This window comes from Mauremys reevesii, linkage group 3 (genome assembly GCF_016161935.1).
Source record: "Mauremys reevesii isolate NIE-2019 linkage group 3, ASM1616193v1, whole genome shotgun sequence".
In the NCBI taxonomy this organism is placed as follows: domain Eukaryota; kingdom Metazoa; phylum Chordata; order Testudines; family Geoemydidae; genus Mauremys; species Mauremys reevesii.
Window position 1 is genome coordinate 70,148,626 of NC_052625.1, and position 15,112 is coordinate 70,163,737.

The following is a 15,112-nucleotide window of genomic DNA, read 5'->3' on the forward strand; positions in this document are numbered from 1 at the left end:
ACCATCGATTTTAAGACAAGCCGTTACAATTTATTTTAGTCCTTTAATTAATTGAAAAGGGGATTGATGTAAATCAACAATTAACATTTTTTATCTTTAAGTATCTTAAAGAGAAATTTTGCCTCTTCACCTGGTAGGAGAGACAAAAATCTATCTGATGTATTAAAAGTATAGGCAACTTATTACTGAGCTAATATTTCCATTTGGTGTCTTGTTTGAACAATGACTCGTCTTAACAAATTGCTGTTATTTGGTCTTCTTTTTTCTATAATAAATGTATCTGTTGTATTTCTGACTTACTAGACATTATTCTTCAAAACATTTTAGGTTTATTGTTAAAATTAAACTAAGCAAAACCATTAATACGAGCACGTTAAAACTTTAAAAAGCCTTTTTCCTTATGGGGTTTTTATAGCAAATAAAAATATTCAGCCCATTGCCATTTAAAAATGTCAAACACCCCCCCCCACTCATAACTCACTGCCAGTACTATCTTATCCCATTAGAAACTCTAATGGTCTCTGTTGTGATTCTGTGTCTTTTATGCTGGCACAGGAAACAATAGAGCCAGAATTTTCAGACTGGCTGACTGCAGCAGCGTCCTTGCCATCCACAGCATTCTTTTCAAAATGTTGCCTTGTTCTTGGTACCAGGCTCTGCATCTGTTATATTTTTTGCCTTTGGTATATGCTGCTTTTTTGATGCTGGCAATAGAGACACAGACTTCTTTAAACATCTTTCAAATAGGGTGTCTGTGTGGTGTGGAGTAAGGCAGGTCCCCCAGTCCATCCCCCAGCATCCTTTCCCCCTGCCCTCTAAAGCTAGGTTACTGCTTGTACGTATCTTAATTGTAAATAGCAGTTGTGTTCCTTCTAATGGTATGGCTGTTCCCACAGTGTCTGTGTTATGCTCATACAAAGCACACAGAATCTTTATAGAGGACGGTAAATACGCAGCATTTAGTGAAAATACAACAGTTAGCATATGCCTTTTAGTCACACACACATAGTCCTGCATTGATGTTTATAGTTACCAGTCCAGAGTCTGGATCAATGTAGCGGCCAGCCAGATTGGTCGCAGAGAGGAGCAGGGTTCTATCGGTTGCGATCCGATGCTCCTGGAGTGTGGCAAGACAAACCCAAAGTCCCATGGCCAAGCACCCTGTTTTTATAGGTGTTTTTCTTTGTTGAAGTCTATGGATTTTGCTGCATCAGTTTGTGACGGGTTACTTCTTAATTGGTGTAAACATTCCAATACACCTCAAGAGGGTCATCCTGTCCTTTGTTCTGATTTAATCAACTGTCCTTAGGGGTGCCAGCCTTCACCTCAGGCTCGACAATCTGCCCTTCATTATGGATGTGCGTTGATGATTCTTTGATGTCCTTTGAGTCTCTTTACTCCTTCTTCCTTTTGAAGGCCATTGTTATAGCCAGAGTCACCTTATCTTTTCCTGATACATACATTCCTCATTTACACAAACAGATTGAGAATACAAACAGTAGTATTTTATATCGAGCAGAAAGGCATTGCAAATTAAACCTTGCTAAGTTTTACAATCAATAACCAAGACAATTTACATTGAGACCCAGGCCTTCAGTGTTTCTGTAATCTACTTAACACAGACACAATAGAGAATCTTGTCTCTTACTAACTCCGGGGTAGGCAACCTATGGCACGTGTGCCGAAGGCGGCACGCAAACTGATTTTCAGTGGCACTCACACTGCCAGGTCCAGGCCACTGGTCCGGGGGGCTCTGCATTTTAATTTAATTTTAAATGAAGCTTCTTAAACATTTAAAAAACCTTATTTACTTTACATACAACAATAGTTTAGTTATATATTATAGACTTATCGAAAGAGACCTTCTAAAACGTTAAAATGTATTACTGGCACGCAAAACTTTAAATTAGAGTGAATAAATGAAGACTCGGCACATCACTTCTGAAAGGTTGCTGACCCCTGTACTAACTAAATCTTAAAACAAAGAGTTAAAGTGGGCCCAATTTGTAATGCATATGGGAAAACAGAATCTCATAGTCCCAGAGGGTTATTTCTTTCTGCTATTCAAAAAGGGTGGCTAACAGGATGAAATCAAATCATATATTAATTCTTATAGTGCTATATAAAATCCTGCTCCTACATCTGTCTTCCAAGGTAGTTATTATAAATGGCATCTCAATGGTCTATAATGTCTCTCCCAGCATGCACTGATAATGTAAGAGCTTTATTTGCACTACAAGATTTAGGTTGCAACCAGTGTTATAAGTAAGGCTTAGATTTTGTCAGGGATATTTTTAGTAAAAATCACTGACCGGTCACGGGCAATAAGCAATAATTAACGGAAGCCCATTACCGGTCAGTGATTTTTACTAAAAATATCCCTGACAAAATCTAAGCCTGATCGGTCACAGGCAATAATTAACGGAAGCCTGTGACCGGTCTGTGATTTTACTAAAATACCCCTGACAAAATGAGGAGGGTCCAGCACCGACGGCCTCTGGGGTCCCCTGTGGCCCGCTGTGGCTGGGCTGCTGAAGGGGGCCTGTCGCCTGCAGCAGCTGAGAGCTGTGGGGCTGCCTGCTGACAGCTTCAGCCCTCGGGGCAGAAAACGTCACAGAGGTCTCTGGAAGTCAGTTTCCATGACCTTTGTGACATAATCGTAGCCTTCGTTATAAGCCCCTGTAATGTCTTAACACACCAGTGTCCACACATAAGGTTCTAAATCATGCACAGGCGCTCTTACCACCATTGTGATTATACTTGTTCAGAGTAAATGCCAAGTATAGTGGCCAAAGTTCTCAAACTGGGGGACTAAAATTAGGCTTCTAAATCTGCATATCAGAGATGTTGTGTGTTTGCACCGCCTACCAGAGTGAATAGCAGGAGACTAACAAAAATGCCTGTGTAACAGTCATAACTTTTATTGGTTAAATCTAGATCACCATAGCATTTACACTAATGAACCAACCAGTTAATGACAAATTGTGAACAGTAGGTGCTGCTGAATTGATGTTGAAAACAACTTAGTTGCCAGGATGTGTGATTCTGAAAAAGGCTTTGTTTCATCCATACTCAGGGCTTGTCTTCACTAGGAGGGTAAGTCGACCTAAGTTATGATACTACACCTGCGTGAATAACGTAGCTGGATTAGACGTAGCTTAGGTCGATTTACCTCTGTGTCTTCATGGCGCTGAGTCAACGGGAGACGCTCTCCAGTCGACTTCCCTTACTCTTCTTAGAGAGCTGGAGTACTGGGGTCGGCCGGAGAACGCTCTGCCATTGATTTAGCACATCTCCACTAGACCTGCTAAATCGATCCCTGCTGCATTGATTGCAGCAATGTTGATCTACCCATAGTGGAGACCAGCCCTAACACTTAAATGGTTATCTGCACCAGTTTCAGCAGGACCTGTGGTCACAGGTCCAGTGCTCAAAAAACAGCTCTGGAACAGTCCCTGTGATGACCACCCTTAGGAAGTCTGTCTCTCACTGGGATAAGTCCCTCGGCTTCACTGCCTCCTGCGACTAAATCTTGGCGCTTTTGGCTCTGCTTCCTCTCGCCATGAATTCCCTGTGGAATCTCCCACCTGGATTGGACCCCGAATGGAGATTTATGCACCCAAAGGGAGCAATGCACTCCCAGTTTCCTTAATCTGGAGTGACTCTCAGCCAGTGTTGTGTTTAAAAAAAAAAATTGGAGATATACCAATCTCCTAGAACTGGAAGGGACCTTGAAAGGTCATTGAGTCCAGCCCCCTGCCTTCACTAGCAGGACCAATTTTTTGCCCCAGATCCCGAAGTGGCCCCCTCAAGGATTGAACTCACAATCCTGGGTTTAGTAGGCCAATGCTCAAACCACTGAGCTATCCCTCCTGCCTTTTGTAAAAGCAGAAGGGTTTATTAGATGTCTGGAACATAGCGTGGAAAGTCCTTGGATATGACAGAAAACAGAAGGTTACAGCATAGTCCATCTGGGTCAGTTCAGAGCCCAGAGCTCTCTGATCCCTTCCAAGTCCCAGTCCAGAAGCTGCTTCTCCCATCCAACAGCCCACACTTAACAACCCCCCGGACTCCTCCTCAGTCCTTTTGTTCTTGTTCCAGGGCAAACATTGTCACCTGGCCCTCCTCAATAGCCCTTTGTTCTCCAGCTGGTCAAACCTGGCTGGGTTCCTGCAGAGCGGGAGCACTTCGTGGTCATTAATTGCTAGGTGCCAAAATCCGGGCAATTGTCCATGGAGAGTCCCAGAAGATACGGCCCCCAGGTCCAGACAGCCAGGCATCAGTCACACCTGGATCTCTGCAAAGAATAAACATCCTCCCCTCCCCCCCCCCACCAGTTAACCATGCGGCACATAAAGGAAACAGAGGCACATACAGTATTCATCCAAAATATGAAAAATTCCTATTCCATCACACCTGTTCCTGACTATTACTGCCACCATCAGGTCCATTCATAGTGTAGGCAGGGTTTATCTCTCTTGGGCTGGATCCTTGGGCCTGGCGTACACTACCGACCTATATCAGTATAACTGATATAGGTCTGTGATACGTCGCTCATGTGTGTGAAAAATCCAACCCCCTGAATGATGTAGTTATACTGATAATTCCCTTGTGTAGACTGCACTATGTCAACAAGAGCTTCTCCTATTGACATAGCTACTTCTTGAGGAGATGGATTGACTACACTGACGGGAGAAGCTCTCTTGTCAGCCTAGGAGCAACTTTACTAAAGCATTACAGCGGCTCAGCTGTAGCGCTGTCTGCGAAGGCAAGCCTTTGAGCAAGTGTAGGATGTTGAACTATATGTGGTCTGTCTGTCTGTCTTAATATCTCGTAACAACCTTTTAAAAAATTCAATTTCATTATACTGTCAAGAACTTTTTTAATCCACCTATGCAAAAAAAAAATTCTTTTTAATTAGCACTCCTGGTTTTCTTTATTCTTTTATATACCCAGACTGTCACTCATTCTTTTCTACCTGGCTGTATATAGTTCTGTCATCTGAGCATCCAGGATATTAATGCCTTTAAGTTATCCCACAAAACGTTGTCCAGTATTTATTTTATAGTGCCTGAGCATGCTAAACTCTTCTCAGAAGACATTAAAAAAGACATGGTCCCTGCCTAAAAAATTCTGCAATCTAAACTTTAGATGTGACATGAGGAGTGAAGTTGACAAGCAGTAGGGAGCAGAAGGACAAAGATTACACCAATACAGTAATCTAATTACTCAGTAGTTTATGTTCATTTTGGTGGTTCAAATCAATTTCTTTCAGATTAACCTTAGTGACCAGTTGTAACTACTTCATAATATATAAGGATATTTAAAAGGACATGGGTCATAACTGGCCCAAGAACAACAGGAGTACTTTCATTAAATTTAAATTTCTGTGGAGACTTGTGTGTGCTTTATTTCAAGAATGATACTCTCAATTTACTCTTGTTAATCTCATAAATCTGAAAATTCAGGTACTGACCCTGCCTTGACGTCCTCCTTCCAAGTCATAGATTATACAGCCAGAAAAGAATATTGTGATAATCTAGTCTGATCTCCTGTATTCTAATATGTGCCATAGGACTTCCCTGAATTAATTCTAGCTTGAACTAGAACATATATATATATATTAGAACACCCTTTCTTGATTTAAAATTTTCCAATGATAGAGAATCCATCGCAGCACTTCTTAAATAGTTCAGATGATTAATTTCCCTCACTGTTTAAAAAAAAAAAATTCTAGTCTGAATTTGTCTAGCTTCAATTTCCAGCCATTGGATCTTGTTATACCTTGTCTGCTAAATTGAAGAGCCCTCTATTACCAAATTTCTGTTCTTCATGTAGGTATTTAAAGACTGTGATCAAGTAACCCCTTAACCTTCTAATAGAAAGGTAAATAGATTCAACTTTTGGAGTCTTTCACTATAAGGCATGTTTTCAATCCTTTCATCAATTCCATGGCTGTTCTCTGATCCCTCTCCAATTTATCAACATCATTCTTGTATTGTGGATACCAGAACTAGACATAGTACACCTCTACCCTGATATAACGCGACCCAATATAACACGGGTTCGCATATAGCACGGTAACCCCGGGGCTCTGGCAGCGCTTTAAAGGGCCCGGGGCTCCCCGCAGCTGGAGACCTGGGCTCTTTAAATCACTGCTGGAGGCCTGCCGCCGTTACCCCGATATAACGGGGTTTCACCTATAACGCAGTAGGGATTTTTAGCTCCCGAGGACTGTGTTATATCGGGGTAGAGGTGTATTCTGGTAGTGGTTGCTCCAGTACCAAATACAAAGGTAATATAATCTCCCTAATTCTAACTCACTATTGCTCTGTTATACTTCCAAGGATCACATTAGCCCTTTTGGCCACAGTATCACACTTAGAGCTCATGACTCCCAAGCCCTTTTCAGAGTCACTGATTCTCAGGATAGAGCCCCCAACCTGTAAGTACAGCCTGCATTATTTATTTCTAGAAGTATGACTCTACATTTGGCCATATTAAAACACACATTGTTTATTTACATTCAGCTTACTGAGTGATCTAGATTGCTGTATATCAGTGGTCTGTCCTATTCTTTTTGTTACCACTCCCCCAATCTTTGTGTCATTTGTAAACTTGATCTGTAATGATGTTGTTTTCTTTCAGGTCATTGATAAAAATGTTCAATACTATAGGGCTGAGAACTGATACCTGGGGGACCCTACTAGGGCACACTTGATGATTCCCTGTTCACAGTTGCATTTTCAGACCTATCAGTTAGCTAGTTTTTATTCCATTTAATGTGTGCTGTGTTGATTTTGTATTACTCTAATCAAAATGTAATGCAGTATCAGAAGTGTTAAGTATATTACATCCACAATATTACCATTATCACCCAAACTCATAATCTCACAAAAAGTCAGGTTAGTTTGCCAGGATCTATTCCCCATAAACCTACCTTGATTGGCATTACTTATATTACTCTGATTTAATTTTTTTAACTGAGTCACATCTCAGCATTTTGTCTAGGTGGTTCAGTGTCAGGCTGACAGGCCTGTAATTATCTTTTTTAAATATTGGCCCAACATTAGCTTTCTTCCAGTCCTCTGAAACTTCTCCGATGTTCCAAGACTTGTTGAAAATCAACACTAATTGTCCAGAGAGCACCTGAGCCAGATCTTTTAAAACTCTTGCATGCAAATTATCTGGACCTGCTGATTTAAAGCTAGACATTTTTAGCAGCTGTTGCTAAACATCCTGCTTAATTACTGTTGGGATGGTATATTATCGTTATTATGTTATATAACTACATCTGACTTTTTCCAAAATACAGAACAGAAATATTTATTGAAGACTTTTGCCTTTTTTGCATTATTGTTGACAACTCTACTGTTTCCATCTAGTAATGGAGCTGTACCATTATTAGGATTCCTTTTGTTCCTGGTACAAATTAAAAATTCCTTCTTATTGTCCTTAACTCTGCTGGTTGTAGATTTTTATTTGTCCCCTTTGGCTTAAGTTTTCTTCAATTCCTAGCCTCTGATTTATATTCATTGCTATCAACTTCCATTTGTGGTGTTTTTATTTTTTTATATCTGCTTTCACTTTCTCTCTAAGCTAGGTTGGCTTTTTAACCAGGATGGCAGTCTTTCTTGATCATGGAATTGTGGGGTTTGGGGCATCTAGTAAACTATTCTTAAATAGTTCCCCATTGACATTCACATTTTTCTCCTAACTGATTTGATTCAAAATGGTTTCTAGCTTTGTGAAATTGGCCCTTTTAAAGTGCCCATGCATCTGTGTGCGTGTGTGTGTGTGTATTTATTTACTACTGATTTGAATTTTATTCTCATTGCACATAAATGTAATCAAGCTATAATCACTTGTGAGCTATCAATAGTTTTTAATTCTATATCAATTCCTCTTTATCTGTCAGGTGAGGTCTAATACAGAATTCCCCTGTGTTGGATGCAATACTTCTTCAGTTAAGGAACTGTCATTGATAATTTTTAGAAATTCTGAGGATGTTTTAGTACTGGCAGGATGAGACCTCCAGCATATGTCACTCAGATTGAAGTCCCCATGATAACACAGTTTTTATTCCTGCGGAGTCAAACTCTGACTTCTTGTATCAAAACATTAAAGGTTTTGCCTCCAAAAAGAGTTTCTTGCTGGAAATAGAGACACTTATCTCTGTACATGTGACTATATGTGCTCTTCTTGAAACTGATGAATTTCCTATGCAATAAGATAAAGCCATCCTCTGAAATTTGATAAGATAAGTCTTCCTGGGAATGTGAAGTATTATTTGAGTCCCAAAGTATCACATTAAAAATATTTTATCTGGAGTGTCAGAATACTGAGAGGAGTCAAAAGGAAGAGATCCTCGAAAGTTGTGGTCCTAAAACATCAAGCCCTTTACTAGAAAGATCCCAGAGAAGGAGTATTTTTTGTAGATTTTGTTATCCTAGCAGTTTGTATCCAACTGTGTTTCTTTTCTATTAGATCCATTCTGAAATTTATTGTATTATTTCCTCAAATGAGTTTAGTGGTAAGGAGGTATCTCCAAGAATAGATTTATAATAGAACCATAGATTTGTCATTTTAAAAAAAAACTCTGCACAGTATCTTACCTGTTGACCTGGCTGATAATCTATTGTTGGGTCTGTGTGATCTGCTTTCTGAAAAACTCTTGAAATCTACACTAGAGACAATGGAATTTCAGAAAGACTTGATGAGCTAATTGTCAAAGTCCATGAACTCGGCAGACTGTTGGAGGCCCTTATTTATTGTGCTCTAACATGAGGAATAATCATTGCCAAAATAAACTATAAAATTAAGGGCGAGGGAACCAAAAATCTAAATGCTTAATGGTGAATTGAAAGATCTTGTAAAAAATATTGTATTAACTAGCGATTACTATTTTACTAACGAGTAAGTGGGTAGACTTAAGTTCTTCCTCATTTACTTACCTGGCATTAGTACTGTTGCCCTTCAGGTTACTGATGACCTTACAGGCATCTAAAGAGCAAGAAATTCAGCACACTGCTCTGTGGGGTCACCAATTGGCCTTATTATTCCTGCCTGAATGTTCAAGAGTGAGTGGCTGAGAAAGTGGAACGTGCACTGAGCAGCTGATGTAAGCGTAAAAGTAGTCATCAGTGTGAGTGAGGGGACAGAGGAGGAATTCACTTTAAAAAAAAACAAAAAAACTTTAGACAAATTTTTCTGATCTTTTTTTCATCATGAGATGAATATTCCAATTCTTCGGGAAAAGAAAATTGGTTTGAAAGTCAATCTGTTTCTCCTATCTGTACCCAAAGATGGTGGTTTAAATCAGTTGCCAGAATTTACAAAGTGGGCCATTTAAGTTGCTACAATATACTTGTACATAGGTATTTAGGAGGAAGTTATAGGGAGAAATATTTTGATACTATTGGATATGATGGAAAGAACTACGGATAATTTGGAGTGTTGTATTGATTGACAAACTCTCATAAAATGTCAGATTTGTTAGGTGCTGACTAAGTACACTTATTTAATGTAGTTCTGTTTTTACAGTGAAGTATGCGAGACCTAACAGCTCAGGTAACAAGCAGTCTGCTGCAATTTCCAGAAGTGACTGTTCAAGCACTTGGAGAAGATGAGATAACACTAGAATCTGTACTTCGTGGGAAGTTTGCTGGAGGTAATCATCTTCCTCTGAAACTTGGTATTGTGTTGGAATTAATAATTACTTGTGACTGTGGGTTATCTAAATACACTCAGTAGTGATACATTTTACTTGTGAAATGTGTTGGCTCCATTAAGATGCATCAGGTGAGTTTACCAATAGCTTTATGAAGCCAGGAGGCAGAGTTTTCCCAAAACACAGCTGTTTTTAAGCTATTACCTGTAATTCAGTAACCTGCTCAGTCCTAGCTCTATGTAGAGCCCATTGTTCTTAGATTTCATGTTGTAGTAAAAGTGTATGTTAATTCTCTTTTGTATGTGTGCACAGTCTCAAACTTAGACATAGTAATAAATTAAAGCTATGTACATTTCTAACTAAATTATTTTGGGAGGACTCATCCCCGCATCATCATCTAATATCTTATATAATTTCAAATGAATCCTTCTGTGTTTATCATTCTTACCTAAACTTTTCCCCTTATTTCTCTCTAGGGAGAAATGGGTTGGCTTGCTTGGCCTGTGGGCCTCAGCTTGAGGTAGTAAACTCTATCACGGGAGAACGGCTGTCTGCATATCGTTTTAATGGAGTAAATGAACACCCACCCACTGTCCTTGTGGTGAAGGAATTTTCCTGGCAGAAAAGAACTGGACTACTAGTTGGATTGGAAGAAGCAGAAGGGAGTGTTCTCTGTCTGTATGACCTTGGAGTGTCAAGAGTGGTTAAAGCAGTTGTTCTTCCAGGAAGGGTACATACTTTTTAATCTAAAAACAAAGCTTCTATTCTGTTGTATGCCATATAATTCTGTTTTGAGGAAGGTTTTATATTGATGGTTGCAAAAATATCAACTTATAATACATAGTGGACTTAGTCTTGATATCAAAACTTGGGTTGGAAGGTATCAATTGTCTCTTAACTAATGCTGAAAGTAAAAAAAAATTCATTTGTACTACAGAACAAGATCCTACAGGTTTCTTAGCTGTTGCATTATTCAAAGTGACTGACTCCAAGCTGGTAGGGGTTGCTAGCACTTGGAAGTACAGGACTAGAGTTAAAAATGATCTTGATAAATTGGGCAATTGGTCTGAAATTAACCAGATGAAATTCAGTAAAGACAAGGGCAAAATACAACACTCAGGAAAGAAAAATCAAATGCAAAATGGGGAATAACTGTCTAGGGAATAGTACTTCAGAAAAGTATATGGGGGTTATAGTGGATCATAAATTGGGTATGACCCAGCTGTGTGACTCAGTTGTGAAAAAGGCTAATATTCTGGGGTGTGAAAACAGGAGTGTCATATTTAATTGTCTTTCTCTGCTTGGCACTGGTGAGGCCTCAACTGGAGTGTTGTGTCCAGTTTTGGGTAACACAGTTTAGGAAAGACGTGGATTAACTGGAGGATCCAGAGAAAAGCAGCAAAAACGATAAAAGGCTTAGGAAACCAGAACCATGAGGAAAGGTTAAAAACATTGGGCATGTTTAGTCTTGAGAAAAGAAGACTGTGTGGGAATTAAATCTTCATATATGTTGAGGACTTTTATAAAGAGAACAATTGATTACTGTCCTCTGTGTCCATCAAAAGTAGGACAAGAAGTAATGAACTTAATCTGCAGCAAGGGAGATTTAGGTTAGATGTTAGGACGAAGTGGGTGTATTCACTCACGAAAGCTCATGCTCCAATATGTCTGTTAGTCTATAAGGTGCCACAGGACTCTTTGCTGCTTTATAAGAATAATTAAAATCTGGAATAGGCTTCCAAGGAAGACTGTAGAATCCCTAAAAGCAGCAAAGAATCCTGTGGCACCTTATAGACTAACCGACGTTTTGGAGCATGAGCTTTCGTGGGTGAATACCCACTTCGTCGGATGCATCCCCCCCCATTTTTTTTTAAGGCATTAATGAACTCTTGAAATTATGGGCTAGATTCTCAGCTGATAAAAATTGTCATACCTCTTTTAGAAGTCAGTTAAATTATGCCAGTTACACTAATTTGGGATCTCTGGGCCAAGGTGTCAAACTTGACTTAACACCTAACTTAGCTTTAACATAAGAGTGTTTTCATATTAAAAGAAGTGTAATCATTCCCAAGGAGTGAATTAAAAACAAATTAGCAAAATAAACAAAGGTGTGACTAAAAATATTCTGCTTCAAAAGTGTTTTTAATGAAATCTAAAAATGGACCACATCAATGATACACAGGTTTAGCACTTTTAAATGGTTGCTTTGAGAAAGTATCAAAAAACATTTTCACATACTTTTCTGATTTGCATGGTAGCAGCAGAATAACGTTCAGATTCAGTGAGCCGGGGAAGGTTCCCTTTGTCTGCTCATTTCTGGAATATGAGTTGGCAATGGCATAGGGAAACACACATCAATCCAGGCTGTCGCACAGTGGGGAAAAAATACACTTTCAGAGGCTCCAACCTGGAAAAGTAAAGTGCTAGGAAGATTATATGTTAAAGCAACAACGACTTATTTGCAGCCAGATGCTAAAGAAAAAAGCTACATTTTAAAAAAAAGGAAAAGAAACCGGAAGCAGCATTTGTAGAAAGGGAGTTCCGCAAGCATCCTACTGCAGTACTTCTCTTCTTATTGCTGCCACCAGCACTAATTCAGCAAGGTTTTTAATCCATTTTTAAAATTTGTTGATAATCCTTTGACTAGTGGGAAACAGCAAGCTTGAGTTATAGAAATCTGGAGCCAAAGATGGCAATTGAAATTGCTATAGATACTGCTAAGATAAGAATTGCTGTGACTGACATGAACGCTGGATTCCTTGCCTGTGTAACCACAATAAACCTTGACTGAGGGTATGTCTGCAGTGGAGCTGGAGGTGTAATTTTGTATACTAGCTTTGATTGAGCTAACATGCTAAAAATAGCGGGGTTACTGCCGTGGTGGGACAGCCTAGCTGTCTCAAGTATGATCCATCTGTGACCCTATGTAAGTGCTGAGGGCGCCTAGCCTGTACTGCCACACATGCTGCTGATTTTAGTGCACTGTCAAAGCTAGTGCATGTATGTCTACCCGAGCTAGAAATTACTCCTCCAGCTCCAGTGCATATGTACCCTGTAGCTTCCAGATCTATTTTTTTCCCCCTCTCTGGCTGACAGGTGAGGCAAGAGACTTTTTGGCCTGTTCTTCTTATATAACTAGGGCCCTACCAAATTCAGGGTCCATTTTGGTCAATTTCACAGTCATGGGCTTTTTTAAAATAGTCAATTTCATGGTTTCAGATGTTTACATGTGAAATTTCATGGTGTTGTAACTATGGGGGTCCGGACCCAAAACTGGGTCATGGGGTGGGGGGAGTGTCACAAGACTATTGTAGGGGGATTGTGGGATTGCCACCTTTACTTCTGCCCTGCTGCCAGCAGGGGTGCTCCCTTCACAACTAGGCAGCCAGAGAGCGCAGCGGCTGCTGGCCAGGCTCCTAGCTCTAAAGCCATGCAAACAGCAGTGCAGAAGCGAGGGTTGCAGGGTATGGGGGTGTGGGTTACCATATATCATGGTTTTAATGGCAGTCCCCGACCCGGGTTCGGGGGGGCTGATAGCTGGGGCCACAGAGCCCTGCCCAGGTCGGGGAGCTGACAGCAACCCTCGCTTCTGTGCTGCATTCAGAGCTGGGCTCCCAGGTAGTGGCTGTGGAGCTTCCTGCAGCCGGGGGAGTTTCCTGGAGGTGGGTCTGACCTGGCTCCGGGAGCGGCCCTTGCAGGGGAACAGGAAGTCCTGTCCCTCCCCAGCCCGGGCCAGGACTAGCCTGGCGCATGTTAGAACCCCCTGCCCTGTGAATTTGGTAGGGCGCTATATATAACCATCCTCTTATGACACAAAACATTCCATTATTTCTGTTGTGTGCTGTGCTCAGCTTCTAATTCATAAGAGAATCAAAGGATAGCATATGTTGCTATGCTGGGGTACAGTTTTAGTGCAGAAGGCTGCACACATTAAAACTTCTACTGTAGTGTTGAGTATTTTCCTGGGATGTACTTTAGCACATCCAGAGTCACATTTTTAATCTTAAGTTAACTAGAGAAAATGCTTTCATTACCCAGTAATTCATTTCATTTCTTCCTGTTCAGCCAAGGCTAGCTTTGCATATTAGATAGATGGTGGTCTCTCACAATATTGTTTTAGGCTTGATTTCCTCTGTCAGTATTCCCAAAAGTACATTGGGATGTGCATTTAAAAATACCTTATTTCTGACTTCCTCTGAATTTTTTTTGTTAGTCTAATCAAATGCAACCTTTATTTATTTTATTTTATTTTTATATATATAAAAATAAGTGTGTGTGTGTGTGGTTTGCAAAGTCTTATCCTGATAATTGCCTTCAATTGTTGGTGAGAATGTTTTATTACCGTGAAAATGGCCCCTCTTTCTAGGCAGGTTAGTCACTACATAGCATTATTTACAGAACACCTAAAACTTCATGAGATTTACATAGCAAGTACAATTTATATTTCACAGGAAAGGCACTGTCCTTCACATTGGTAATGTTTTTCATCATATGAGCAGAGGAAGAATCAGCTTGCAATTTGACTTTTTAATATAAAGCCTTTTTTTTTTTTAAATGGAAATTTGCCTTAAAATATTGTTTTCAAACAGGTAACTGAAACTGGTGAGCTGCAATATTAGAGAGCACCATTTAAAGAGTATTTTATTTAATTGAAAGAATTGTAGTTCAATATCTTAGGACATTCCTCTAAAAAAAATTAGAGGATATAATGAACTCCCTTCTTTCTCCTGCTCAGGGCTGTAATTTTTTTTAATAATCTGAGAAAATACTTTGCTTTTGAATCTTATGAATAAGAATGTAACTACAGAATCGTATTCCTAATATGCCAACTTCTGCCCTGTACTACATTGCAAAACTTTATTTATAGTTTGTCAAATTGCTTAAAAATTAACATGCAGTTTTCTTGTAGGTAACTGCTATTGAACCCATAATTAATCATGGTGGAGCCCGTGTCAGCACTCAGCATTTGCACCAGAGTCTGCGATGGCTTTTTGGTGTGGCAGCTGTGGTTACAGATGTTGGGCATATCCTGCTGATTGACCTTTGTTTGGATGATTTGTCATGTAGTCAGAATGAAATAGAGGCATCAGGTAAATTAGCGTTTTTAAATTTTAAACAGATTTTCTGGTTGAGAAGTAAGAAAACTCAAGTTTCCTAAATGAGGAATGTGCACTCGGTTTTCCTATCTGATAAAACATAAGCATCCTGTGTCTTTAAAATCTGTTTGGTTTAAGACTGCTGATAATGAAGACTACTTGACACCAGGAATTCTTAGCTGATGTGCTAATTCTTTCTTTGAAAGAGGTTCTAATCTCCTGGTTCTTAAGGCCAAAACTTTTTTTAAAAAAAGCCTAAAATTAGGTTCTTAATTCCTTATGCTTAGCCTCATCTTACACCACTGAAGTTGGTGGAAGTTTGCCTTTGACTTCAATGGAAGAAGGA

General features: G+C 39.7%; 1 protein-coding gene across 6 annotated transcripts in view; it reads left to right on the plus strand.

The window, feature by feature from the left end:
- AHCTF1 (AT-hook containing transcription factor 1) overlaps nt 1-15,112 on the plus strand; it is a 93,783-nt gene that overhangs the window by 24,313 nt on the left and 54,358 nt on the right. For all 6 annotated transcript variants that reach the window (XM_039530752.1, XM_039530751.1, XM_039530754.1 and 3 more), the window contains 3 exons: nt 9,544-9,670; nt 10,147-10,400; nt 14,580-14,760. In XM_039530752.1, coding sequence (XP_039386686.1) covers nt 9,550-9,670; nt 10,147-10,400; nt 14,580-14,760 — 556 coding nt within the window. In that variant the 5' untranslated portion in view covers nt 9,544-9,549. The remainder of the gene's footprint in view (nt 1-9,543; nt 9,671-10,146; nt 10,401-14,579; nt 14,761-15,112) is intronic.